Below are 26,060 nucleotides of genomic sequence, written 5' to 3'. Positions count from 1 at the left end.
GGCGATTAAGAGGTACTCCAACAGTCACTTTCAATTGGACCTGCCCCAGCCAACTAATAAAATCCGCCCCTCCCCACTTCATAACAGACCTCACATCCCAACTAACCTTCATGCTTCAACAAGGCACCTTCCCTAAAGAAAAAGGCAGCATCCTTCTCACCCCAATACCAAAGACACCAAGAAAAAAAACAAATGACATTACCAGCTACCGTCCAGTAGCATCTATACCACTGATAGTCAAATTAATGGAAGGCCTGGTAACCAAACAACTTAATGATTACATAGACAAATTCACAATACTACATGAATCACAATCAGGATTCCGCCCCCTACACAGCACCGAAATAGTACTACTCACAACTAAATTCAAGCAGGAAATAGCAATCGGTAAAAGTATACTCCTTCTACAATTTGACATGTCTAGTGCTTTCGACATGGTCAATCTTAACATATTATTAAGACTCCTAGACTATTTCGGAATCAGCAGAAACACACTCAAATGGATCAACGGCTTCCTAACCACAAGAACATATCAAGTGAAAGCTAGCACAAACATATCATCACATTGGAAACCAGAATGCGGAGTACCGCAAGGATCACCACTATCACCGATCCTTTTCAACCTCATGATGACCCCACTAGCCAAGTCCTTATCCATTCAAGGCCTTAACCCATTCATACAGTGGTGGAAATAAGTATTTGATCCCTTGCTGATTTTGTAAGTTTGCCCACTGACAAGACATGAGCAGCCCATAATTGAAGGGTAGGTTATTGGTAACAGTGAGAGATAGCACATCACAAATTAAATCCGGAAAATCACATTGTGGAAAGTATATGAATTTATTTGCATTCTGCAGAGGGAAATAAGTATTTAATCCCTCTGGCAAACAAGACCTAATACTTGGTGGCAAAACCCTTGTTGGCAAGCACAGCGGTCAGACGTCTTCTGTAGTTGATGATGAGGTTTGCACACATGTCAGGAGGAATTTTGGTCCACTCCTCTTTGCAGATCATCTCTAAATCATTAAGAGTTCTGGGCTGTCGCTTGGCAACTCGCAGCTTCAGCTCCCTCCATAAGTTTTCAATGGGATTAAGGTCTGGTGACTGGCTAGGCCACTCCATGACCCTAATGTGCTTCTTCCTGAGCCACTCCTTTGTTGCCTTGGCTGTATGTTTTGGGTCATTGTCGTGCTGGAAGACCCAGCCACGACCCATTTTTAAGGCCCTGGCGGAGGGAAGGAGGTTGTCACTCAGAATTGTACGGTACATGGCCCCATCCATTCTCCCATTGATGCGGTGAAGTAGTCCTGTGCCCTTAGCAGAGAAACACCCCCAAAACATAACATTTCCACCTCCATGCTTGACAGTGGGGACGGTGTTCTTTGGGTCATAGGCAGCATTTCTCTTCCTCCAAACACGGCGAGTTGAGTTCATGCCAAAGAGCTCAATTTTTGTCTCATCTGACCACAGCACCTTCTCCCAATCACTCTCGGCATCATCCAGGTGTTCACTGGCAAACTTCAGACGGGCCGTCACATGTGCCTTCCGGAGCAGGGGGACCTTGCGGGCACTGCAGGATTGCAATCCGTTATGTCGTAATGTGTTACCAATGGTTTTCGTGGTGACAGTGGTCCCAGCTGCCTTGAGATCATTGACAAGTTCCCCCCTTGTAGTTGTAGGCTGATTTCTAACCTTCCTCATGATCAAGGATACCCCACGAGGTGAGATTTTGCGTGGAGCCCCAGATCTTTGTCGATTGACAGTCATTTTGTACTTCTTCCATTTTCTTACTATGGCACCAACAGTTGTCTCCTTCTCGCCCAGCGTCTTACTGATGGTTTTGTAGCCCATTCCAGCCTTGTGCAGGTGTATGATCTTGTCCCTGACATCCTTAGACAGCTCCTTGCTCTTGGCCATTTTGTAGAGGTTAGAGTCTGACTGATTCACTGAGTCTGTGGACAGGTGTCTTTCATACAGGTGACCATTGCCGACAGCTGTCTGTCATGCAGGTAACGAGTTGATTTGGAGCATCTACCTGGTCTGTAGGGGCCAGATCTCTTACTGGTTGGTGGGGGATCAAATACTTATTTCCCTCTGCAGAATGCAAATAAATTCATATACTTTCCACAATGTGATTTTCCGGATTAATTTGTGATGTGCTATCTCTCACTGTTACCAATAACCTACCCTTCAATTATGGGCTGCTCATGTCTTTGTCAGTGGGCAAACTTACAAAATCAGCAAGGGATCAAATACTTATTTCCACCACTGTATATGCAGATGACGTCACAATATATATCCCCTATAAACACGATCTGACAGAAATCAACAATGAAATCGAGCTCAGTCTGAACATCATGAACTCATGGGCAAACGCATTCCAACTAAAACTCAACACAAAAAAAAACCCACACTTGTCTTATCATCTCATCCCAATACAACACATACAAACCCACAAATACAAACATCCCAGGTTATACCCTCCCTATCGCAGACAGCCTGAACATTCTCGGAGTAATAATCGTCCGGAACCCCTCACTAGAGAACCAAGCAAAATCTACCATAAAGAAAATGTTCCACTCAATGTGGAAACTTAAACAAGTAAAACCATTATTCCTGAGGGAAATATTCCGCAACTTGATACAATCAATGGTACTGAGCCATGCAGACTACTGCAACGGAACTGAGCCATGCAGACTACTGCAACGGAATCTATGCGGGTTGCAAAGAACAAATCATAAAGAAACTTCAGACCACTCAAAACACAGCAGCCAGGCTTATATTTGGAAAAACACGTTTTGAAAGCGCCAAACCACTCCGACAAAAACTGCACTGGCTCAAAATCAAAGAACATATTGCTTTCAAAATCTGCATCTTGATTCATAAAATCATCTACGGTGAAACCCCAGGATACATGACAGACCTCACAGACCTCCCAACCAGAAACACAATAAGATCAGCATGATCATACCTAAATCTTCACTACCCAAGCAGCAAAGGACTCAAATACAAATCAACGTATGCATCCAACTTTTCCTATTTACATAAGTACATAAGTAATGCCATACTGGGAAAAGACCAAGGGTCCATCGAGCCCAGCATCCTGTCCACGACAGCGGCCAATCCAGGCTAAGGGCACCTGGCAAGCTTCCCAAAGGTAAAATTATGTATAATCATACCTGATAATTTTCTTTCCATTAATCATAGCTGATCAATCCATAGACTGGTGGTTGTGTCCATCTACCAGCAGGTGGAGATAGAGAGCAAACTTTTGCCTCCCTATATGTGGTCATGTGCTGCCGGAAACTCCTCAGTATGTCGATATCAAAGCTCCATCCGCAGGACTCAGCACTTAGAGAATTACACCCACGAAGGGACACTCTGCCCAGCTCACCACCGCCGAAACGGGGGAGGGGAATTAACCCAGCTCATCCCCACACAAGTGGGGGAGGGGAATCCGTCCAGCTCATCCCCGCGGAGCGGGGGAGGGACACCACACCCGCCGATGCGGGGGGATCTGGCTTATCCTGCAACCGCAACCGCGGGAGGAGCTGACTGACCCTAACACCGCCGAAGCGGGAGGGGTACAAAGCTGCCCTACAGCCGCACGAAGCGGGAGGGAGTGCCGGCAGAATTTATGTCTCAATCCAGCCCCGTAAAACGGAGGGGAGAGGAATGCAGCAGCTCACTGTAACACAAACTCGTCTCAACTCTTGAAGAATCCAAGTGAAAGAACTTGAACACGAAGTCTTTCTGAAATAACTGAAGACTAAACTTGAACCTGAAATGCAACCAGAATAAAAACAGAACAGATATCTGGGAGGGGCTATGGATTGATCAGCTATGATTAATGGAAAGAAAATTATCAGGTATGATTATACATAATTTTACCTTCCATATCATCAAGCTGATCAATCCATAGACTGGTGGGATGTACCGAAGCAGTACTCACCCAGGGCGGGACATTGAAATCCCTGACCTCAACACTGAAGCTCCAAACCGGGCCTCCGCCCGTGCAGCCACAGTCAAACGGTAATGCTTGGAGAATGTATGAGCCGAAGCCCAAGTTGCCGCCTTGCATATCTCTTCCAAGGAGACGGATCCGGCCTCTGCCATCGAGGCCGCCTGAGCTCTCGTGGAGTGAGCCTTCAGCTGGATAGGCGGCACCTTCCCCGCGGCCACATAAGCCGCTGCAATGGCTTCCTTGACCCATCTTGCCACTGTAGGCTTAGCAGCCTGCAGACCCTTACGAGGACCTGCAAACAGGACAAACAGATGATCCGATTTCCGGAAATCATTGGTCACTTCCAAGTATCTGAAGATGACTCGTCTCACATCCAGATATTTAAGAGCAGAGTACTCCTCTGGGTAGTCCTCCCTACGAAAGGAAGGGAGACAGAGCTGCTGATTCACATGGAAGCGAGAAACAATCTTGGGCAGGAAGGAAGGCACTGTGCGAATAGTCACTCCTGCCTCAGTGAACTGCAGAAAAGGCTCTCGACATGAGAGCGCCTGGAGCTCGGAAACTCTTCTGGCTGAAGTGATAGCCACCAAAAAGACTGCTTTCAACGTCAGGTCTTTCAGAGATGCCCTCGACAAGGGTTCAAAAGGCGGCTTCTGCAATGCTCTTAGCACCAGGTTGAGATTCCACGCAGGCACCACTGAGTGCAGAGGAGGGCGCAGGTGATTAACTCCCTTGAGAAAGCGCACCACATCTGGCTGCGAAGCCAGGGAAGCACCCTTCAGGCGGCCCCTGAAGCAAGCCAGAGCTGCTACCTGGACTTTAAGGGAACTGAGCGACAGGCCTTTCTCCAGACCTTCTTGCAGGAACGCCAACACTGAAGAAATTGGAGCAGTGAAGGGAGAAAGTGAGCCTGCTTCACACCATGCTGCAAAGATACGCCAAACCCTGGCGTAAGCAGTAGAAGTAGAGCGTTTCCTCGCTCTCAGCATAGTGGCGATGACCTTGTCTGAGAAGCCCTTCTTCCTCAGACGCTGCCGCTCAATAGCCAGGCCGTAAGACCAAAGGGAGAGGGATCCTCCATCACCACGGGACCCTGATGTAACCGGCCCTGCTCCACTGACAGCCGCAGAGGATCGTCGACTGAGAGCCTGATCAAGTCCGCATACCAGGGACGTCTGGGCCAATCCGGACCCACCAGGATTACCCTGCCGGGATGCTTTGCCACCCGGTCTAGCACCCTGCCCAACATGGGCCAGGGCGGGAACACATAGAGGAGCTCTTGTGTCGGCCACTGTTGGAGAAGAGCATCTACTCCCAGGGATCGAGGGTCCCGTCCTCTGCTGAAAAAGCGCGGCACTTGGCAATTGGCCGATGACGCCATCAGATCTAGGCTCGGCTGGCCCCAGCGCTTCGTGATGTCCAAGAACGCCTGAGCAGATAGTTGCCACTCTCCGGGCTCCAAGGTATGGCGACTGAGAAAGTCCGCCTTGACATTCATGACTCCGGCAATGTGGGCCGCTGAAAGCTGCTCCAGGTTCGCTTCCGCCCACTGGCAAAGACTCATAGCCTCCTTGGCTAGAGGGGCGCTCTTGGTACCTCCCTGGCGGTTGATATAGGCCACAGCCGTGGCATTGTCCGACAGGACCCGTACAGGCTACAACACCAGTACCGGGATGAACTCCAATAACACCAACCGAATGGCTCTGAGTTCCAGGAGGTTGATAGACCACTTGCCTCTGCAGGAGACTAGAGCCCCTGCGCTGTCCTTCCCAAGCAGTGGGCTCCCCAGCCCATCAAAGAGGCGTCTGTCGTGACGACAATCCACTCCGGGGTCACCAGAGGCAATCCTGCAGACAACTTGTCTGTCTGCGTCCACCAGCTCAGCGCCTTTGTACTGCTGGGTCCACGGGAAGGCGCACAGCATAATCCTCCGACATCGGAGTCCAGCGCAGCAGCAGAGATAGCTGTAGTGGTCTCATATGAGCCCTGGCCCAGGGCACTACTTCCATCGTGGCCGTCATAGAGCCCAACAGCTGCACGTAGTCCCAAGCCCGAATAGGAGAGGCTACTAGGAACTAGTCCACCTGAGCCTGAAGCTTGACAATCCGATTGTCTGGCAGGAACACTCTGCCCACTTGGGTGTCGAATCGAACTCCCAGATACTCCAGGGACTGAGTCGGGCGCAGCTGGCTCTTCTTCCAGTTGATGATCCATCCCAGGGAGCACACAAGAGCAACTACCCGGTCCATAGCTTTGCCGCACTCTGCATAAGAGGGGGCTCGGATCAACCAGTCGTCCAGATAAGGATGGACTTGTACTCCTTCCTTTAGCAGGAAGGCCGCTATGACCCCCATTACTTTGGAAAAGGTCCGCGGAGCAGTAGCCAACCCGAAAGGGAGGGCTCTGAACTGGAAGTGTCGTCTCAGGACTGAAAAACGCAGAAAGCGTTGGAGAGGAGGCCAGATGGGAATATGCAGGTACGCTTCCTTGATGTCCAAGGAAGCCAAGAACTCTCCTGCCTTCACTGCCGCTATAACAGAGCGGAGAGTCTCCATGCGAAAGTGCCTCACTTTCCAGGCCCGATTGACCCCTTTGAGGTCGAGGATAGGCCGGACAGAACCTCCTTTCTTTGGAACCACAAAGTAAATGGAGTAACGTCCCTTGCCAATCTGATTTTTTGGCACCGGAACGACCGCACCCAGGCGGATCAGGTTGTCCAAGGTCTGCTGCACTGCCACAGCTTGACCGGAGACTGCAGGGAGAGAGTACAAACCCGTCTCTTAAGGGTTGGCAGAACTCTAGCTTGTAGCCGTCTCTGATGACTTCCAGCACCCACGCGTCTGAAGTTATAGTGGTCCACTCGCCCAGAAACGAGGACAGCCGTCCTCCAATCTGCACTGGGGCGTGGACCAAGGCCCCGTCATTGGGTACGAGACCCTGGGGGAGGACCGGAGGGAGCACCTCCGGGACGGCGGTCTCTGCGAAAGGAATGCTGCTTGGGGGAGAAATTCCTCTTGAAGGAAGAGGGGGCAGAGGAACCCGACTTGCCCGGGCGGTACCGACGGGCTTCCAGCAACCGTCCTCTGGAGGTACCGGGACGAGTACTAGCCCGAGCCCTGACCTCTGGTAATTTCTTGCCCTTAGACGTGCCGAGATCGGACACGATTTTGTCCAGCTCGACCCCAAAGAGCAGCTTGCCTTTAAAAGGCAATCTAGCCAGGCGGGATTTAGAGGCGTGGTCAGCAGACCAATGTTTCAGCCAAAGCCACCGCCGCGCAGAGACTGTCTGAGCCATGCCTTTAGCTGAGGCTCTCAAGACATCATACAGCAAGTCTGCCAAATAGGCTAAGCCCGATTCCAGGGCCGGCCAATCAGCCCTCAAGGAAAGATCCGAGGGGGAAGCCCGCTGCACCATAGTCAGGCACGCCCTGGCCACATAGGAGCCGCAAACTGAGGCCTGCAAACTTAAAGCAGCTGCCTCAAAGGACGACCTTAAGGCCGCCTCCAATCTTCTGTCTTGGGCGTCCTTTAGGGCCGTGCCACCTTCCACCGGCAACGCCGTTTTCTTAGTCACCGCAGTGATTAAAGAATCCACGGTAGGCCACAGATAGGCCTCACGTTCACTCACAGCCAAAGGATAGAGGCGGGACATAGCCCTAGCCACTTTAAGGCTCGTTTCCGGGACATCCCATTGAGCCGCAATTAAGGTGTGCATGGCATCATGCACGTGGAAGGATCTAGGCAGGCGCTTCGTCCCCAGCATAATGGCAGAGCCAACAGGGGCTGAGGGAGAGACGTCCTCCGGAGAGGAAATCTTCAAAGTGTCCATGGCCTGTAAAAACAGGTTGGGCAAATCCTCTGGGCTAAAAAGCCGCGCTGCAGAGGGGTCATCCGCTCCATCCGAGCGGGGATCTATCTCCTCCAAGGAATCCGCAAAGGACCGTTGGGAGACCTCAGACACGCTGCCCTCATCTACATCGGAGGAGACAAAGTCCTCCAAGGCCTGGAAATCAACCCGAGGGCGTTTACCTCTGGGAACCTCAACCTCTTTATCAGAAGAGGGAGCAGGGGCAGCGTTTTGCATGAGGAAAGCCTGATGCAGCAGCAAAACAAACTCGGGGGAGAAACCCCCCAGACTGTGCACTTCCGCAGCCTGGGCAACAGCCCTAGACGCACTCTCAACCGGCGCTCACAATAGCGGGGGAGAGACATGCTGCGCATCCAAAATGGCGTCCGGCGCGAAACTCCGCGAAGGAGCCGCGCGGGAAGAACGGTGCTTAACTTTAGCCGCTTGTGCCATCGCCCAAATTAAGGGCGTTCATGGCATTAATGTCTCCAACCTCAAGGGCGGCCCACGAAGAAGCCGTCCGAGCCGCGTGGCCGGCCAAGATGGCGGAGGTGAGGAGCGGGGGATGGGCGTTTATGGCGGGGAAAAACCGCCACGCCGGAGGAACGACCGGGACATTCATCGGTCACTAAACTGTCACCCATCAAGGGCGAATCAGGTTGTAAAACCCCCGCATCCCCTCTAGAAGCGCTCCAGCGATCCGGGGAGCGACCCTTTGCGCCCTCGCCCTCCGACGCCATATGCCACGAGGAGAAGAATCGGGGAACCCCCTGCCCGCTATAAAAAGGTAAAATTACCTGCTTGCCGCTCCGAGCTGTAACGAACTGGTGTCCCAGTGAGTAGCTGCAATGAACGTTTAAAGAAACGTCGAATTAAACGCCTTTAAAGACGTTTAAAATTTTTTTTTTTTTTTTTTTTTAAACGGAGCCAGCGGGAGGGGGGAGAAAAGGAGGGACCTGGCACCACCAGGTTTGCACTTGCTCAAAAGAGCCCTCAACCCCAGGCCTCAACAAAACCTAAGGATTAGGCTTGGAGGCCTAGCCAGAGCTGCTGCTGTGTGTGACCACCACCTGCTGAGATAGAGAACATACTGAGGAGTTTCCGGCAGCACATGACCACATATAGGGAGGCAAAAGTTTGCTCTCTATCTCCACCTGCTGGTAGATGGACACAACCACCAGTCTATGGATTGATCAGCTTGATGATATGGAACGTACATTCTATACATGTTATTCCTGGAATTGTGGATTTTTCCCAAGTCCATTTAGTAGCGGTTTATGGACTTGTCCTTTAGGAAACCGTCCAACCCCTTTTTAAACTCTGCTAAGCTAATCGCCTTCACCACTTTCTCCGGCAACGAATTCCAGAGTTTAATTATACGTTGGGTGAAGATTTCTCCGATTTGTTTTAAATTTACTACACTATAGTTTCATCGCATGCCCCCTAGTCCTAGTATTTTTGGAAAGCGTGAACAGACGCTTCACATCCACCTGTTCCACTCCACTCATTATTTTATATACCTCTATCATGTCTCCCCTCAGCCGTCTCTTCTCCAAGCTGAATAGCCCTAGCCTCCTTAATCTTTCTTCATAGGGAAGTCGTCCCATCCCTGCTATCATTTTAGTCGCCCTTCTCTGCACCTTTTCCAATTCTACTATATCTTTCTTGAGATGCGGCGACCAGAATTGAACACAATACTCAAGGTGCGGTCGCACCATGGAGCGATACAACGGCATTATAACATCCTCACACCTGTTTTCCATACCTTTCCTAATAATACCCAACATTCTATTCGCTTTCCTAGCCGCAGCAGCACACTGAGCAGAAGGTTTCAGTGTATTATCGACGACACCCAGATCCCTTTCTTGGTCCGTAACTCCTAGCGTGGAACCTTGCATGACGTAGCTATAATTCAGGTTCTTTTTTCCCCACACGCATTACCTTGCACTTGCTCACATTAAACATCATCTGCCATTTAGCCGCCCAGTCCCAGTCTCGTAAGGTCCTCTTGTAATTTTTCACAATTTTGCACAACTATGGAACACACTGCCAAAAATATTAAAAACGTATGACCACCTAAATTTCCGGAAAGGACTAAAAACAAACCTGTTAAAAAAGGCATATCCAACCGACCCAACATAAAAGCCTGAGCACCTGCAACACAACAAAACCAAAGATCTGAATGGACACACCCAACTTCCCTCGTACACCCTAAATAACCCATTATACCTACCTTACACGAACCTATTCCACCAAACACCTTGTATTTGTTCATACTGGAAATGGCGAACGCCTCTACAGTAATATGTAAGCCACATTGAGCCTGCAAATAGGTGGGAAAATGTGGGATACAAATGTAACAAAAAATATAACATCCCAGTCAGTAGTAAAAGTGATATGAAAGCATTAAGCAGTTTACAATATAAACCAGATAAGACTGTGGCTCCAAATAAATTCCAAAACTAAGGACGCAAAATCTCTAATACGACCTCTTCTCATTAACTGCCAAACAGAAGATCATTACCTTCCCAGAGACCAACCTCAAGAAAGGCGGCAGTTCTGGTCAGTGATTAATTCTTATTAATCAGGGCGATAGGAGATAAAATGTATCCTGAACCAGAAATTTGTAAAGATCCCGTCACCATATCTTGACAGTATGGGCTGTGGTAATGCAGGATCTTAAAACGTGCTGTATGTCAATGAGGGAGTGGTCAGCAAGAGAGGAAGCATTATTCCCTCTCTGAGCCTCCTCCAAATGTAACCAATTCACAGAATCAGATCCCATGCAAAAGAGAGGGGACACCCAATAATACAGTTCAAGGTGAAGTAGGCCCATCCCCCCCCGCCGGTTCTCCTTAAAGCGGCACAACGTAAAGAGACCAATATGGGGGCTTTTCCTATGCCAAATAAAACTAGAAATGTTATCATTAAGCTGCCAAAATACTGAACTAGGAATGTTACAGGGAAGATGTTGAAACAAAGTAACCGGGGAAAGATGTCATCTTGATAAGGTTAATATGACCCCCCCACATGAGATGGGAAGATCCATCCATAACTGAGAATCAGATTGAATATGATCCAAAGGGACATAATTAATCCTACATAAATCATGTAAACGAGAAGGAACGACAATTCCTAAATATTAAAAGGAAGAAACAGAGAAGAACACATGAAAGAAGCCAGGGAGGGATCTCCGACAATCCCCCACCCCCAAAAGAAACACCTCAGATTTAGTATAATTCAAGTGATACTCAGATGAGTCCAAACTGCTTCACCAATGCTGTAAAGGCTGAGCCAGAAGTATCTAGCCAAGATATGGAAAGTAAAAGATCATCAGCACATAGGGACAATTCATATTTGGCACCATATACCTAGAATTCAGAATACATTGTGTAAACCAGGGGTGTGTGTAAACCAGGGGTGTCCAACCTCGACCCTTGCCAGATTGGGTTTTCAGGACTTACCCAATGAATATGCATACAATGAAGGCAGTGAATGCAAACAGATCGCATGCATATTCATTGAGGACATCTTGAAAACCCGACTGGATTCCGGCCCTCAAGGACTGAGGTTGAATGACCTGGTGTAAACGGTTCCAGTACTAGGTCAAACAAGGGTGGAGACAGAGGACACTACTGCCGTGTGCCACACTGTATATGAAAATAAGTTGACAGGGCCCCATTAATAAGTAACCGAGCTGAAGGGGACAAAAAGTGCCATGACCTAGCCCAAAAATTCCACTGGTATTCTAAAATGTTCTAACACCGAAAACATATAGGGCCACTGCACCCAAAAAAATGCCTTATTTGCATATATCTACATTAAGTAATGAGATAGGGTGATATGAACTCATCATCCATATCTCCCTGTTTTTTGCACACCACCACAATTGTCGCAACTCCACGTCCGCAACTCCCCAGCAGCAAAGGAATTCTGCTCGAAAAACCTCTTGTAAAACTCTTCTCGTTCTGCATACACTGGATGACCTACTTAATTCCAACCCAGAATTGGGATGACATAAGAAGTTTGCCTATTGAGCAGTCAGGCAAAGAACCGACATTCCAGACAGGAAGGCCTGACACTCCACCAGCGAAGCATCACCTACAGCAGTGTAGAGTTTTTCAAAATGTCACAGCTTGCCACGTCATGAATGTCACTTCTTCTATCACAGGACCTCCCAATCACTGTAAAGGATGCCTGACGGCGAACCAACCTTATTACCATGTTCATCTTAGACACACACCAAGAGCTCTCAATCTTAATTTCCAATTCATGCACTGTGTCACACACCAAACATAACTGGTGATAAACACACAAAGAATCAGTCACTCTACGTTGTAATTCTAAATAGGTGACCCATGACACCCAAGGACAAAGCTCTGCCCAATGAAGCAAGGACTTTGACTAGGCTAATCCAGATGTAGGCTTGCTTTTGTGTTTTGAATCATTGTCTTGTTGCATTAACCAAATATGCTTTGGCTCATGGACTGTACAGACAGATGACCAGATATTCTCCTTAAGAATCATCTGATACAATGCAGAATTCATGGTTCCTTCAATAATGGCAATTTTTCCAGGTCCTGGGGCAACAAAGCATCCTCATACCACCATACTAACTCCACCGTGTTTAACTGTTGATACGATGATCTTACTATGGAATATCAAATTTGCTTTATGCCAGATATAATGGAGCCTGTGTTGTCCAAAGAGCCCCACTTTTGACTTGTCTATCTACATAACATTATCCCAAAAGGTTTGGGGATCATCTAGGTGTGTTTTTTGCAAAATGTGAGATGAGTGCTGATATTACTCTTGGATCGAAGTGGTTTCTGCCTTGTTACTCTCTCATGCCCATTTCTTTCTTATTGTGGAACCATGAACATTGACCTTAGCTAAGGCTGCATGCAGTTCTTTGGATGTTTTTCTGGGATGTTATGTGGAGTGGCCTAATGGTTAGTGCAGCGGGCTTTGATCCTGGCAACTGGGTTCAATTCCCACTGTAGCTCTTGTGACCTTAGGCAAGTCACTTAATCCTGCATTACCCTAGGTATAAAAACTTAAGATTGGCGCGTCCTCTAGGGACAGAGAAAGTACCTGCATATAATGTGTACAGCACTGCATACATTTAGTAGCGCTATAAAAATGATTAGTAGTAGTAGTAGACTTCCCAGATGAGTGGTCACTGCACCCTTGGAGTAATTTTTGCAGGTCAATCAATCCTGGGAAGATTCACCACTATTCCATGTCTTCTCCATTTGGAGATACTAGCTCTCACTGTGGTTTGGTGGAGTCCAAGAACTTTAGAAATGGCTTTGTAATCCTTTTCAGACTATTTCAACAACTTTTTTTCTGATCCCTTCTTGAATTTCCTATCATCATAGAATAGCATTCTTGTTGAAACTTTGTGGTGACTACTTCACTCATGTTAAGATTCAAAATATAGTGAGGTTTACATTCAATATGGTTGGCTGCAATTTAGTAACCAATTCAATTTGGTCAATTGGTTGAGTAACTAAGGAAGCAGTTACTTTTTCACATGGGTGATAAAGGTGTTGTATAACTTTGTTCCTTAAATAAAATGAAGTAATAATTTAACATTTTCAACTGCTATTAAGGGTTTGCTATCCTGCCTATCAAGGCATGTATCAGGTGGCTTACATACTAAAAGTTACATCAAAATAGTGTAACATATTTATAGTGACAACACATGACAAGAGGGGAAGAAAGCAGTACGACAATATGGATAGGAAAGAGGGAGAAAGTGTTTTAAGACTGTACGGGTTAGGTTCATCCTCTCAAGTCAATGAGCAATACATTTTGAGAGTGCATGAATAATTAGGAGTGTGTGTCCAAGAACAGAAAGGTTTTGAGCTCTGCTTTAAATATTTGAAGGGAGGTTTGATGATGAAGGGATTATGATAATTTGTTCCAGTGTTCAGGGCCCTGTACAGAGAAAATTGCTTTCCTGGTGTGCATGTACAATTTTGCAAAAAGGTGATCAAAGAGGTCTCTGGTTAGTGTAATGAATCAGTAACCAGGAAAGTTGTTTATGTCTTTACTCAGATTCTAATATTATATTTTGTTTAAAGATCAGAAAATATCCAGGTTGACATATGTAATAGAAGCAATCAGGAGGGAGGTACTTTTCATATCACTGTATGTAATTTCATGGCATATGCCCTAGTGTTTGTACTTACACGTCACTCAGGATTTTAAAGATCTTTATCATACCTCCTTTCAGCTGTCTCTTCTCCAAGCTGAGGAACCCTAACCTCTTTAGCCTTTCCTCAAATGCCCTTTTAAAAACTAAATGCTGGTACGGTGGATTTCCTTAGTGTGTGCATGCTTGTTGTAATCAGAATATGATCAAATCTGAATTAACAATTGCCAAGCAGTTGATACCACTGCCGTTCGCACCCAGTCCTGCATTCCACTAAAGACTAAGTCTAAAAAGAGCTCCCCTCCTGAACCACCTGCTCCATGAAACTGTCATTTATTTCATCTAGGAACTTTACCTCCCTAGCATTTCCTGATGTGATATTTATCCAGTTAATATTGGTATAATTGAAATCACCCACTATTACAGTGTTGGCAAATTTGTTGGCATCCCTAATTTCTGTACACATTTCATAATCGTCGATTCAATCTGGCCAGGCAGACAGTAACATAGCCCCAGCAGTACTTTTTCCTGTCACACGTATAATTTACTTTTCACTGAATTAAGCATATAGTTCTGCCCCTTCAATTTGATCCACTATCACATTGTGATATAGTTTGTACCTTGCATCAGTATACTATTGGTTATCCTCCTTCCACCAAGTCTCTGAGATGCTTATTATATCTACCTCTTCATTCACTGCTATATTCTCTAACTCTACCCATCTTATTCTTAGGCTTCTAGCATTTGTATACAGACATTTTATTCTGCAGGTGCATCTATTTACAAGCTGCTTAGCAGCTGGCAGGGATCACTTGCAATCTTTACACTCTGTATGCTCTTCCCTTAAAAGGCACATGGATTACTATCAGGATGCCTCAGCATTCCTGTTTTGATAGCATCCTTCATATCTACCCTCTCCCACTTTTATTGCTAAGTATACAAATTGAGATCTAAGTCTGTCCCCAATGCTTTATGATAAAGACCACCACCCATTTTAGTAGCCACCCTCTGGACCAACTCTTCTTGTTTATATCCTTCTGCAAGTGCAGTCTTCAGAACGGTACCGGCATTATCATCTCCTTTCCCCCCCTGGCCATACCTCTTCCCTATGCATCCAGCATCCTTTTAGCTTTTGCCATTGCCTTTTTTTATGTTATAAATCAAAATTTTTACTAAATCTACTAGAAGAAATTGGCATTATGGGACCTGTATTGAATTGGTTTAGGGGTTTTCTTACCCTTAGAACCTATAGTGTAAAAATGTGCAAGTTTACTCCCCCATGGATCTCTAAATGTGGGGTACCACAGGGTTCCCTTTTGTCACCTATTTTGTTTAATATAGTTATGTCATCCATGGAGAAGCTGGAAAAGCATGCAGTACAAAATTTTATTTATGTAGATATCACATTAATGCTGCCGATAGAGGATGCTGTGTTTGATAATAACTCCAGTGTTAATACAGTTGAAAAATGGGTGATTGCACATAGGTTAAAATGGAAATTAGAAAAAACTAAATTTATTTAAAAAAAATGTATTGCCCCTATAATCCAAAAGTACTTGGTGGAGAACATACATAGTAAAATACCAACAAAAATAAACCATACATACCACAACACGACAAAAAAAAAAACTCATATATAAAAGTATTCTCACTTAATTAATATATTGCTCCTTCTCAGAAATACTCCTATTCAAGGAATAGAAAAGGGCTTCCTTTCATTTGCCGAACCGAGAATCAGTAGCGCGGCTTTGTAAAAGAAGCTCTGTATTATTTATTGAAGTGTATTTCTCTAGTTTGACCAGCATGTGGTGCATGTTTATGTTTAAAGCTGTTAGAGAAATGACTGTTCCCTCTTTAGTTAACACAGATAAGAGGTAACCTGGATGTGGACAGCTATTTTTTAAAACATGTTCTGGGCTCTGATTGGCCAAGAGCTCAAATTCATCTAGGATGTATTGGTTTTTGCCCCAGTCTTAGCCAGGGAGAAGAGAGAGAGAAATATCTTTTTGCTGAGACCCTATGAACAGTTACATTTGATAACCTGTGAGCAGCTATATGTCCTGAACTCCCCAGATGCTATTCAGATAGTAAACAAATGTTTAGATAGTTTTATAATTGATCCATTTTTAGTTACTTGTTATTGTTTGTTGATTGCACCTTTTCTGTTCATTGTTCTAATTTTTCATGTCAATAAACATTTTTAGTTTATTGCCTCTGCTTGTCTGGACTAAGAATCCTGATGGTTTGAGTGCTGGGTCTGTGGGACCACTAGGAGTGTGGCCCCCAGTAACCTAGAAATCACTGGAGATAATCTGAGAGTGGGAGACTCACCCGGAGGCAGCTGGGACCCAGTTGGTGGGAGGACGGTGCTATAAACTTCAAAGTCCATACTCTGATCCACAAGATCATCCACGAAGAATCCCCAAGCTACATGACCAATCTGATCAACCTTCCAGGCAGGAACAGGTCCAAATCTTCTCGAACATATCTCAACCTTCACCTTGCCACTTGTAAAGGTCTCAAATACAAACTCTACTACGCATCCAAATTCTCCGCTATAGGCAGCCAACTCTGGAATGCCATACCAGGAGCCATCCGAAGAACCAACGAACATCTACCCTTCCGAAAGCTGCTGAAAACTTACCTCTTCGAACAAGCCTATCCAAACAGCCCGACTTAACTTATGAACCTAATCCACATCACTAATATTACCTATACCTCAATCCCCCCTCCACATCTCTTCCTCGTCTTACACTATACAACCACACCATAACTATACTATCCCACAACTGTTTTCTTTCTGTGATACTTTGTAACCCATACTTTGTAAGCCGCACTGAACCTGCCATCGAGCGGGAAAGAGTGGGGTATAAATGCAACAAATAAATTAATAATGTAGAACACAAGCAGTAGGTGCAGGCAGACCTGAGCTGTGCTGGGGATAGACCCTCTAAATAGCCACAGGGTAGCCCCAGGCAGGTGGCTAGGGGTTTCATGACAGTCTTGGTCAGACACTGACAATTAATGGAGTCTGTTTACCCAGATAAAAATCCTGGGGGTTGTGCTAAATAATTTTTCCTTTCATAAACAGGTTGCTTTGCTAAGAAAGTTTTTATTTACAACATTTAAGAAGGATTAGACATTGTTTTGAATGTGTCCAATTTAAACTGATTGTGCAGGCTTTGATACGAAGTCAATTGGATTACTGTAATTTGTTATATATATATTTTTTTGTTACATTTGTACCCCACGCTTTCCCACTCATGGCAGGCTCAATGCGGCTTACATGGGGCAATGGAGGGTTAAGTGACTTGCCCAGAGTCACAAGGAGCTGCCTGTGCCTGAAGTGGGAATTGAACTCAGTTCCTCAGGACCAAAGTCCACCACCCTAACCACTAGGCCACTCCTCCACTCCTTTGTGTAAGTAGACTCAAAGAAGCTTCAAACATTGCAGAATATGGCAGTCAGGCTGATCTATTCTGCTAGTAAATTTGAGAGTCACTCTTTTGTTAAGGCTCATCAGTTGCCCATTCAGGCTAGGATATATTTTAAGTTTGTGCAACTGTTTTTAAGATTTTACATGGTTTGGCTCCTAAGTATATGTTGTCATTCATTACCTTTCAAACTTATAACAGTATACTGAGATTAAGAGACTATGTTTCTTCACTTACCGTCATTTAAAGGAGTCATATATAAGAAGGTCTATCAGTCTTCTTCCCTTTTTTTTTTTTTTAGCAATAAAAATGTGGAATGACTTGTCTATGGATTTCAGGTATATGAATAGTTTCCTTATTTTGTAAATTGCTAAAAACCTGCTTATTTGAAAAATATTTGGCATAAGCTGTTAATCAATATTTTTCTATTTAAGATTGTTTAATATATTAAGTATGAGGGGGTTTCATTTGTATTTTCCTGAGTATACCTGGATTCTTTCTATGTAACCTGTGTTGAACGGATAAGGTATTTGTAGAATATAAGCATTGTTTAAGATTAGATTGGCTTAGTTTGGCCAACTTAAGATCATCCAAAACATCCAGTGAATCATAATACTAACACTCCCCCACTTTTTTTGAAAAAAAAAAAAGAAAAAAAAAAAAAGAAAGAGGAAAAAGACCTCATACAACTGTGGCGAACACCACCACAAAAACGGGACTGCTAGATCAGCGAAGCCACATGCACACAGTTAAAAAAAGTTAATCATGGGTCAAAAATACCTCCACAACACTGCTGAATAAAGCAATTAAAAATTGAAAAAAAAAATTAGAAAACTATCACGTCCAAATAAATCTTCAACACATTAGTGCCATACAATTACAGTCATAATATGTGAGCACTTATCTTAATGGGATGTGTCTCAATACACACTCAGTCTTGGCAGGATAACAAAAAAGTGTGGTCCTGATGGACCCATTTTGCAAACTAGCTTCTTCTGGAGACCTCACTGTGCCCCAAATTGAGGGGCTGTTACTCCACTTGCATGGCACTAATGTGTTGAACATTTATTTAGATGTGATAGTTTTGTTTGCTCTAATTTTGTTTGCATTTTTAAATTTTTGATTGCTTTATTCAGCAACGTTGTTTTGGATGTTTTTTGACCCATGATTAACTTTTTTTTTTTTTTTTTTTTTTTTTTTTTTTTAACTGTGCGCATGTGGATTTGTTGATCTTAGCGGTCCCATTCTTGTGTTGTTGATTGCCACAGTTGTATGAGGTCTTTATCCTCCTTTGTTTGTTTTTTTTTTTTTTAATGGGGAGTGTTAGTATTATGATTCACTGGATGTTTTGGGTTATCCTCGTTATTTATGGAGTGAATCTGATTTGTGTGTGATTTTCATCTTAAGATCATCACATATGCTCACCCCCAAGTTCCATTCTTCTTTTGTGCACAGAAGTACTTTACCCCCTAAACTGTACTGCTTTCTCAGGTTTTCATAGCCCAAATGCATGAACCTGTATTTTTAAATGTTAAATCTTAGATGCCAAATTCTGGACCATACTTCAAGCTTCGCTGGGTCTCTCCCTCATGTTATCCACCATCAGGGGTATCTACCCTATGTCAAATTTTGGTATTCTCTGCAAAGAGGCAAACTTTACTAGACAGTGGTTCTGCAATATCAATTACAAAAAAAAGTTAAAAAAAAATTGGCTCACTATATGTCTGTCAAATGCTCCCACTTGTTTTTGCAACAGCTCAGGATAAGGCACTGGCCAAATTACTTATCTATGGAATGGGAAGCCAGCCACAATGACTAACGTGGACCTATTTACCCAGAAATCAGGGTTGCTTGGGAGCTGGAACTTTTGTCTATCCACTTATTTTCTTTGGCATGTAACACAAGACACATCAATGATTGGTATAGGGGCATATCCCATTATTTGTATACGCCCCTTGAGACCTCCTTATCCCATCCTCTTCATTTTAGTTTTGTACTTAATGCTCATACCTCCCAATTGATCCATTGTTTCACATCTTTTCTAATTTTTTTTCCCTTTTGAGGATCACTTGGAAATGGGTATGCAAAGTTCTTGGTAGACCACGGGAAGTGTCCCCCTTTTTCTGTTTCCATGGCAATGGGAATTTTACACCACGTATATCAGTGGCTCACGTCCGCTCTTGGTTCCAAAATGGTCTATGTTACTTATTTCATCTAGTAGATGAAAAGGGCACAGCACGTTCTTATGCCTCCTTACTGTAGCCGGGTCGCCCTTCCAGGCCCGGCCCAGCCCGACCCTGCTTAGCTTCCTTCTCGGCACAGCTATTGTTCCGCTCCACACCTCCTTGGGCTGCTCTTGGATTTGGTCTCAGACCCCTGAGAGATCTTAGGACTCCCTCCTCCTTCGGTTCTTTTCACAGAGGCTCAACAAAGGCAAACTGCTTATAAGTAAAAAGGTTTTATTTTCTTGCTTTAACTCAGCATAACCAAAAAGGGAAAACACATTAGTTCTGTGTCTTGCAGGCAAAGCCCCTTCCAGGCCCAAACAGTTCATACAGCTTTCCTTGGTTAACACAAAATAATGCTTCTTGCTTAGTCCTCTTTTAATCAGAACATAACATATTAGTTTGGTGTTTGCAGTCAAAGCACTTTCCAGGCTCAAATAGTTCATATAACTTTCCTTCTTTTAACACCAAAATAATTCCTCTTCTAATCAGAACACAACCAAAGGAAGACACAGCAGTTCTGTGTTTTGCAGTCAAAGCACTTTCCAGGTTCAAATAGTTCATACAGCTTTCCTTCCTTAATCTTACAGCACAAAGAAACAGTTTCTTTTCACCTTCCCTGTCCTGGGGTTTAAACCGTGCCACATTCCTGTCTCTTTCCTGAGGCCAGCACTTGTCCCCTATTTAACAGAGACCTTACCCAATGCCTCAGCCTTTCTCCTCCAGCCTTCCACAACCATCTCAAAGGAGCTGCCAGCCACCCACCTACAGTATCTTTTCCTGTTTGAGCCAGAGCAGCAATTTCCATCCTCTCCTCTTCCAGTCCCTCAGTTACCTCCATTTTATCTTCCTTCTCGGCTTCTTCCGCCCTCAATCCCTCCAGCTGGCCCTCATTACCTTCCTCAGAAACCATTTCCCAATCTTCTATTCCCTTCCCTAGTTTCTGCATAGTTTGGTGGGGAAAAGAGGGATTCTGGGAATGGTAGTTCCTACCCTTCTTCCTTACTCCCGTTGGCCCTTCTGCCCCAGGGAACCTGGCTTTCGGAAGGCTGGGGTTTTGGCTACAAAACCTGTCCTGCTGGGGTTCCCCTGTTCTCTGCGCCCCCTTTTCCCGTGACCTCCTTGACCCCTTTTCACCTGCTCCCTCACATTAAGCAGTGATTGCTATCTGGAAAACATAGTAAATGACGACAGATAAAGACATGTACAGCCCATCCAATCTGCCCAACAAGATAAACTCATTTTACATGGTATGCGATACTTTATATGTATACCTGAGTTTGATTTGTCCTTGCCTTTCTCAGGGCACAGACTGTAGAAGTCTGCCCAGAACTCTTCTTGTACTAAAAGTTCTGAAGCTAATGTCGAAGCCCCTTAAAATTTACACTCAAGCCCATCCATATCTATTCAGTCACGATCAGGGAGTAGACCGTAGAAGTCTACCCAGAACTGGTTTTGCTTCCCAATTACCGGCGTTGCCACCCAATCTCCGCTAAGGTTCCATGGATCCATTCCTTCTAAACAGGATTCTTTTGTCTTTAATTCATGCATGTTTGAATTCTATTACTGTTTTCATCTCCACCACCTCCCACGGGAGGGCATTCCATGTATCCACCACCCTCTCTGTGAAAAAATACCTCCTGACATTACTACGGAGTCTGCCCCCCCCCCACCCAAACCTCAATTCATGTCCTCTAGTTCTATCGCCTTCCCATCTCCGGAAAAGGTTTGTTTGGAAATGTGTTCCCCTATCTACAGATACAACATTACCTTCGAACTTTGCCTTGCACAGCCTTGACAGCGGAAGCACATGAAGTGGCGGAGGCATATAGCTTGGAAGTACAATTACAGGTCCCTCTGCGTTACCATCATAAGTGCCTATTGGATCTTTTACCTTCATATGACTTGACTGTTTTGGCACAGAGATGGTCAGCGGATTTACGAACTCTGGTCACAGCCTCTGCTTTACTTACCAGTCTTCGTATTTTTCGTACTTTGACGAAAAAATGTTCTTCACTGGGAACAGCAACATAAATCAGTGATGAGGTTATATATTTTCCCACATCTGGCACACAGGGCTCAGAGGTTTGGATTCTCTGCAGCATGTCTGAAGTGTGGCAACCCAGTGGCTACCCTTGGACACATGTTTTCGACTTGCCTGTTGATCCAACTTTCTGGACTCACTTTGGTAACCATGGGGGGGGGGGGGGGCTTCCTGGTTGCCCAGGCCTCTGGCTCTATTTGCTAAATGTGACATAGCTCATCCCCTTCTGAAGGGTTACCTGGCATTTGTGAAATGCACTGTCCTGTTTGTGGTAAACTGCAATTGGCAAAAATGGCTTTCTCCTGAACCACCATCAGTCCTTCAGTACAGATCATTAAAGATTGTTCAAGCTTCTCTGCAACGTTATGTGGATAACCTGGATTTTGTGCCTTTTGGTCATCTTTGACACCAACAGCTCATAGTCAAACTCTTAATTGCTGAATTCACTTAGAATTGTGCTGTATAGTTCATGGGGGTGCTGAGCGATTGTCTTTATTCTCAGTTTGCAACAAAGGAGGTTCCCCCCTCTCTGATTGTTGTATGAGGGGGAGGCTTGGTCTGTTATAATGTCCATCTGTACAACTTTAATACTCATTTTTGTGGTTTACTTGTTGGTGCTATGTTGTAATTTTTTGAAACTCAGATTAAAAAAAAAAAAAAAAAAGAATTAGCCCAAGAACAGAACCTTGCAGCATACCACATCCCTCTCTCAGAGTGAGCTCCACCGGTTCCTAACCTAGTCACTTTAGTGCACAATAGGTTTTCTATGCAGAACTGTGTCGAAGGCTTTGCTAAAACCTAAGTACATCACTTCTGGCACCCTCCCTCAACACAAAGGAATAACTAGGTCTTCCTGAGGAAGAGGGTACAACTTATTTGTCAACCTAGTACCCTGAGCTCTAAATCCAGGATTTCCCATTCCGCTGAATCATTTGTGACAATGTTCTTCGAGGTGGGAAAGGCTTTAGAAAATTCACTCAAGTCTTCTAAGATAGGTCCCATTGGAAACTTGCTGCTGCATGGACATGAGAACGTAGAGAACCATGATGACCTTTATCAATAAAAGGATGCCAGATCCTTGAAGGAGCAAGTACACCACCTGGGGGTTCTTCCGTGAATAGCTCTCCCGACTGTGGCAGGGAATCCTTTACAGACAAGACCTTGTCTTCCTGGCTGTCTACATCCTAACAGTCCTCCATTGAACCTACGAGAGAAATGCAAGAGGAATGAACACTGGGCCCAAACCTGCAAACCTAGGCAGCTTAACCTAAGGAACTCGAAAAACAGAACTGCAAAAGACAGGGGCCTGGATCCCAAAAGAATCTCACTGAGCACTTAGACAGGACACGGCAGAGCTACAGACACAAAACTAGTACTGGTCTTCTAGAGGATCCTCATGAAGACCTGATGTCACTTGGGTACGGATGGCCCAGCTCCCAACCCAGCCAAGGTCTGTCTCTGCAGGCTTAGAATGATAAATGCAGTCTGCTAACAAAATGGCCGCCTTTTCTGACAAAATTTAAAGCTTATCGGCAGAAATGGAGGCCTCCTCAAACATCAGGAACCCAAATTGAGCTGCTCCAGGGACTTCCCTGAAGCACCCAAACATGCAAACTGCACACCAAGTGAGACGAAACACCATGGCCCAACCCCCTGGGAGACAGACCAGTCTCAGTCATAGACCATAGACTCTGCCCAGGGGAATTAGGCCTACCACAAAATATTCTGCGGCACCACTTAATATTAATATTTATTTTATTTTTGCTGCATTTGTATCCCACATTTCCCCACCTCTTTGCAGGCTCAATGCGGCTTACATTATGCCGCAATGACAATTGCCATTAACAGAACAGAGTATTGTTATAATTAAGGTACATAAGGTATCAAGAAAATTAGAAGTAAAGAAAATAATTAATACATATTGGATATGCAAAATGTAGGTAAAGTATAACGTACATAACAGTATGATTAAAGTAACTATGTTAAGGAGTACAGTGTTTATTAATTCTAATAGAGATGTGATAGTAAGTCTTTTATGAAGGAATCTTAAGTGTCGTTGAATAATTTGGTCTTCAGTAACCTCTGGCGATTTCACTAGTCTTCAGTTTCTTGTAAACAGAAACAACCCAATGGACTCGACTGGTCCAACAGGATAAGGAAACTATTTTTAATATTACATTCTTATACGTACAACAGAAATCTGTGACAAAAAAATTATCCTGAGCATAACAGCACTCTGTCTTAGCTTTGTTTAAACTTCATAACTTTATATACATATATATACACACATATATATATATATATATATTTTTTTTAATCATTAATGTACAGTATATTGTAGTTCCTTTTTTTTTTTTTTTACTGTGAACTGCTTGGATGACCTTTGCCAATGGGCAGTATATCAAATGAAAAATAAAACCTGGAAACATACAAATACATTTGATGATTTAACATTTATACTCAATTATATATGATCCTCATGTATAGATTTCATCCCTACTTTCCTCCTTAATTCCTATGTCATTGTAATAACTCAAGTATAGGTAATCCATCTATCCACAAGTCCAGCATTTCCTTTCCCTACCCACCCATGCCAGTTCCAGCATTTCAATTTCCTCTATTCCCCCTGTCTTCCCCCAATCCCACTGGCAGCAGCCACAAGCAGTGTCTCCTCCACTCCTCCATGCTGGCTTTCCTTCATACCTGTTCCCAGTACTCCAAAGCAGTTTCTGCACCAGTGCAGGGCCTTGATGCCCAAAAGGAAACAAATCATGTGTGTTCCTCTGATGCACTTCCTGTCAGGCAGAGAAACTGCTTTGGAGTGCCAGAAACAGGTATGAAGGAAAATTGTGGCATGGGAAAGTGAGGGAGGGGGAAGGACATCTGCTTGTGACTGCTGCCAGAGGGACTAGAAGAGATAGGGAGAAGGAGATGATGGAACCAGCATGGGTGGGTATGGAAAAATGGTAGACTCATATATACAGCAGGGCAACCCCATTCCTGACTTCACCCTAAAAATGGTCAAACATTTTACATTCTAGATGCATCTGATACTTTAAACACAAATAAAAAATTTTCTAGTCAACTCTCTCCCCCCTCATTATGAAAACGAGAACTGTTGCAAAACAAAATTAAACCACAAGGCACAGGGGAACTGCAAATACTTTTGCAAAAACAATATAGAAGCATTTTATCCATAAATCCGGACACGAACATTAATGTACAAGACATAGAGCAAAAAAATCTCAATATTTTCCCTTTAAGTAACACGTCCCTAAAAAAAAACAGTTTCAAGGACTAATTTGGTAATGTAATAAAGAAAGAAACTACACTTTTCCTTACATTGGTTGGGAATCCAAATGAATGAAGCCCGGCAATAAATAGGCTAATGTTTTTCCAGTGCCAGTCTGTGCAATCCCAATGAGATCAAGTCCTTGAAGTATGATAGGCCAGGCTTGTGACTAAAAAGAAAAATACAAACACTAGACATGAAACACAAAACTTGAAGATCTTAAATTCACTAGAATTATATAAAACATACCTGAATTGGTGTAGGCTTCAGAAAACCAACTTCCCTGATTGTATCCATAACTTCAGGAAAACATCGAAACGCTTCTTCAAATGTAACAGTTGGATTTGGAATGGCTCTCTTCTCACCCTCTTTGATGTCATTACAAATTATGTTATTGTTTTCTTTCCTGTAACGAATTCACTCACATTAAAATGACAAATAAAGCTGAAATTAACTAAAACAAAAGATTTTGCAAACATCCACAGAATTTCCCAGTAAACTGACAAAGGAAGAAATTTGGATTTCTATTTAGCTCACTCCTTCAGTAGTAGTTCAAAGCATGCTACAAACCAGGTACAATAGTGCTCCCTATTCTCATACAGTTACAATTAAGTTTGTCTATAAGGCAATGGTGGGTAAACCAAAATTACTTACCTATAGCAGAGGTGTTCTCTGAGGACAGCAGGCAGTAGTTTAACTATGACTGAGTAATTTGGGACAATTGGATCAACTGCTTCTGCGTCATGGGGATGGTTCCCTTCTTGGGGGGGGGGGGGGGGGGACGACTTTAACCTTACACTGAACCCTCAGCTAGATAATTCAGCCACCTCTGTACATTATGCTCAAAGAGATCAGGAACTGTTACATATCAAACGCTGCCACCTGATGGATCTCTGGTGACAAGTTTATCCTGTGTCACAGGATTATACCTATTAATCCTCGGTACATAAAACATCCTCATACTGATTTTTGGCTGTGGGATACTTCTATTCTCCAACTTGTTCATTCCCTCCAAAATAGTGACTCATCATACTTGGTCGGATCATGACCCTGTTTTTCATCTCGCAACGGCTCAGCAACCCCCCCCCCCCCCC

General features: G+C 44.4%; 1 protein-coding gene across 1 annotated transcript in view; it reads right to left on the bottom strand.

The window, feature by feature from the left end:
- DDX43 (DEAD-box helicase 43) overlaps positions 1 to 26,060 on the bottom strand; it is a 344,939-nt gene that overhangs the window by 192,645 nt on the left and 126,234 nt on the right. Inside the window, exons 6-7 of the mRNA XM_030199037.1 lie at positions 25,216 to 25,372; positions 25,017 to 25,135 (exon numbers count right to left, since the gene is read on the bottom strand). Of these exons, the coding sequence (XP_030054897.1) occupies positions 25,017 to 25,135; positions 25,216 to 25,372 (276 nt within the window). The remainder of the gene's footprint in view (positions 1 to 25,016; positions 25,136 to 25,215; positions 25,373 to 26,060) is intronic.

The sequence above is a fragment of the Microcaecilia unicolor genome, chromosome 3 (assembly GCF_901765095.1).
Source record: "Microcaecilia unicolor chromosome 3, aMicUni1.1, whole genome shotgun sequence".
In the NCBI taxonomy this organism is placed as follows: Eukaryota; Metazoa; Chordata; class Amphibia; order Gymnophiona; family Siphonopidae; genus Microcaecilia; species Microcaecilia unicolor.
Note: the sequence above shows the minus strand (reverse complement) of the source record. Positions and strands in the feature narration are given on the sequence as shown.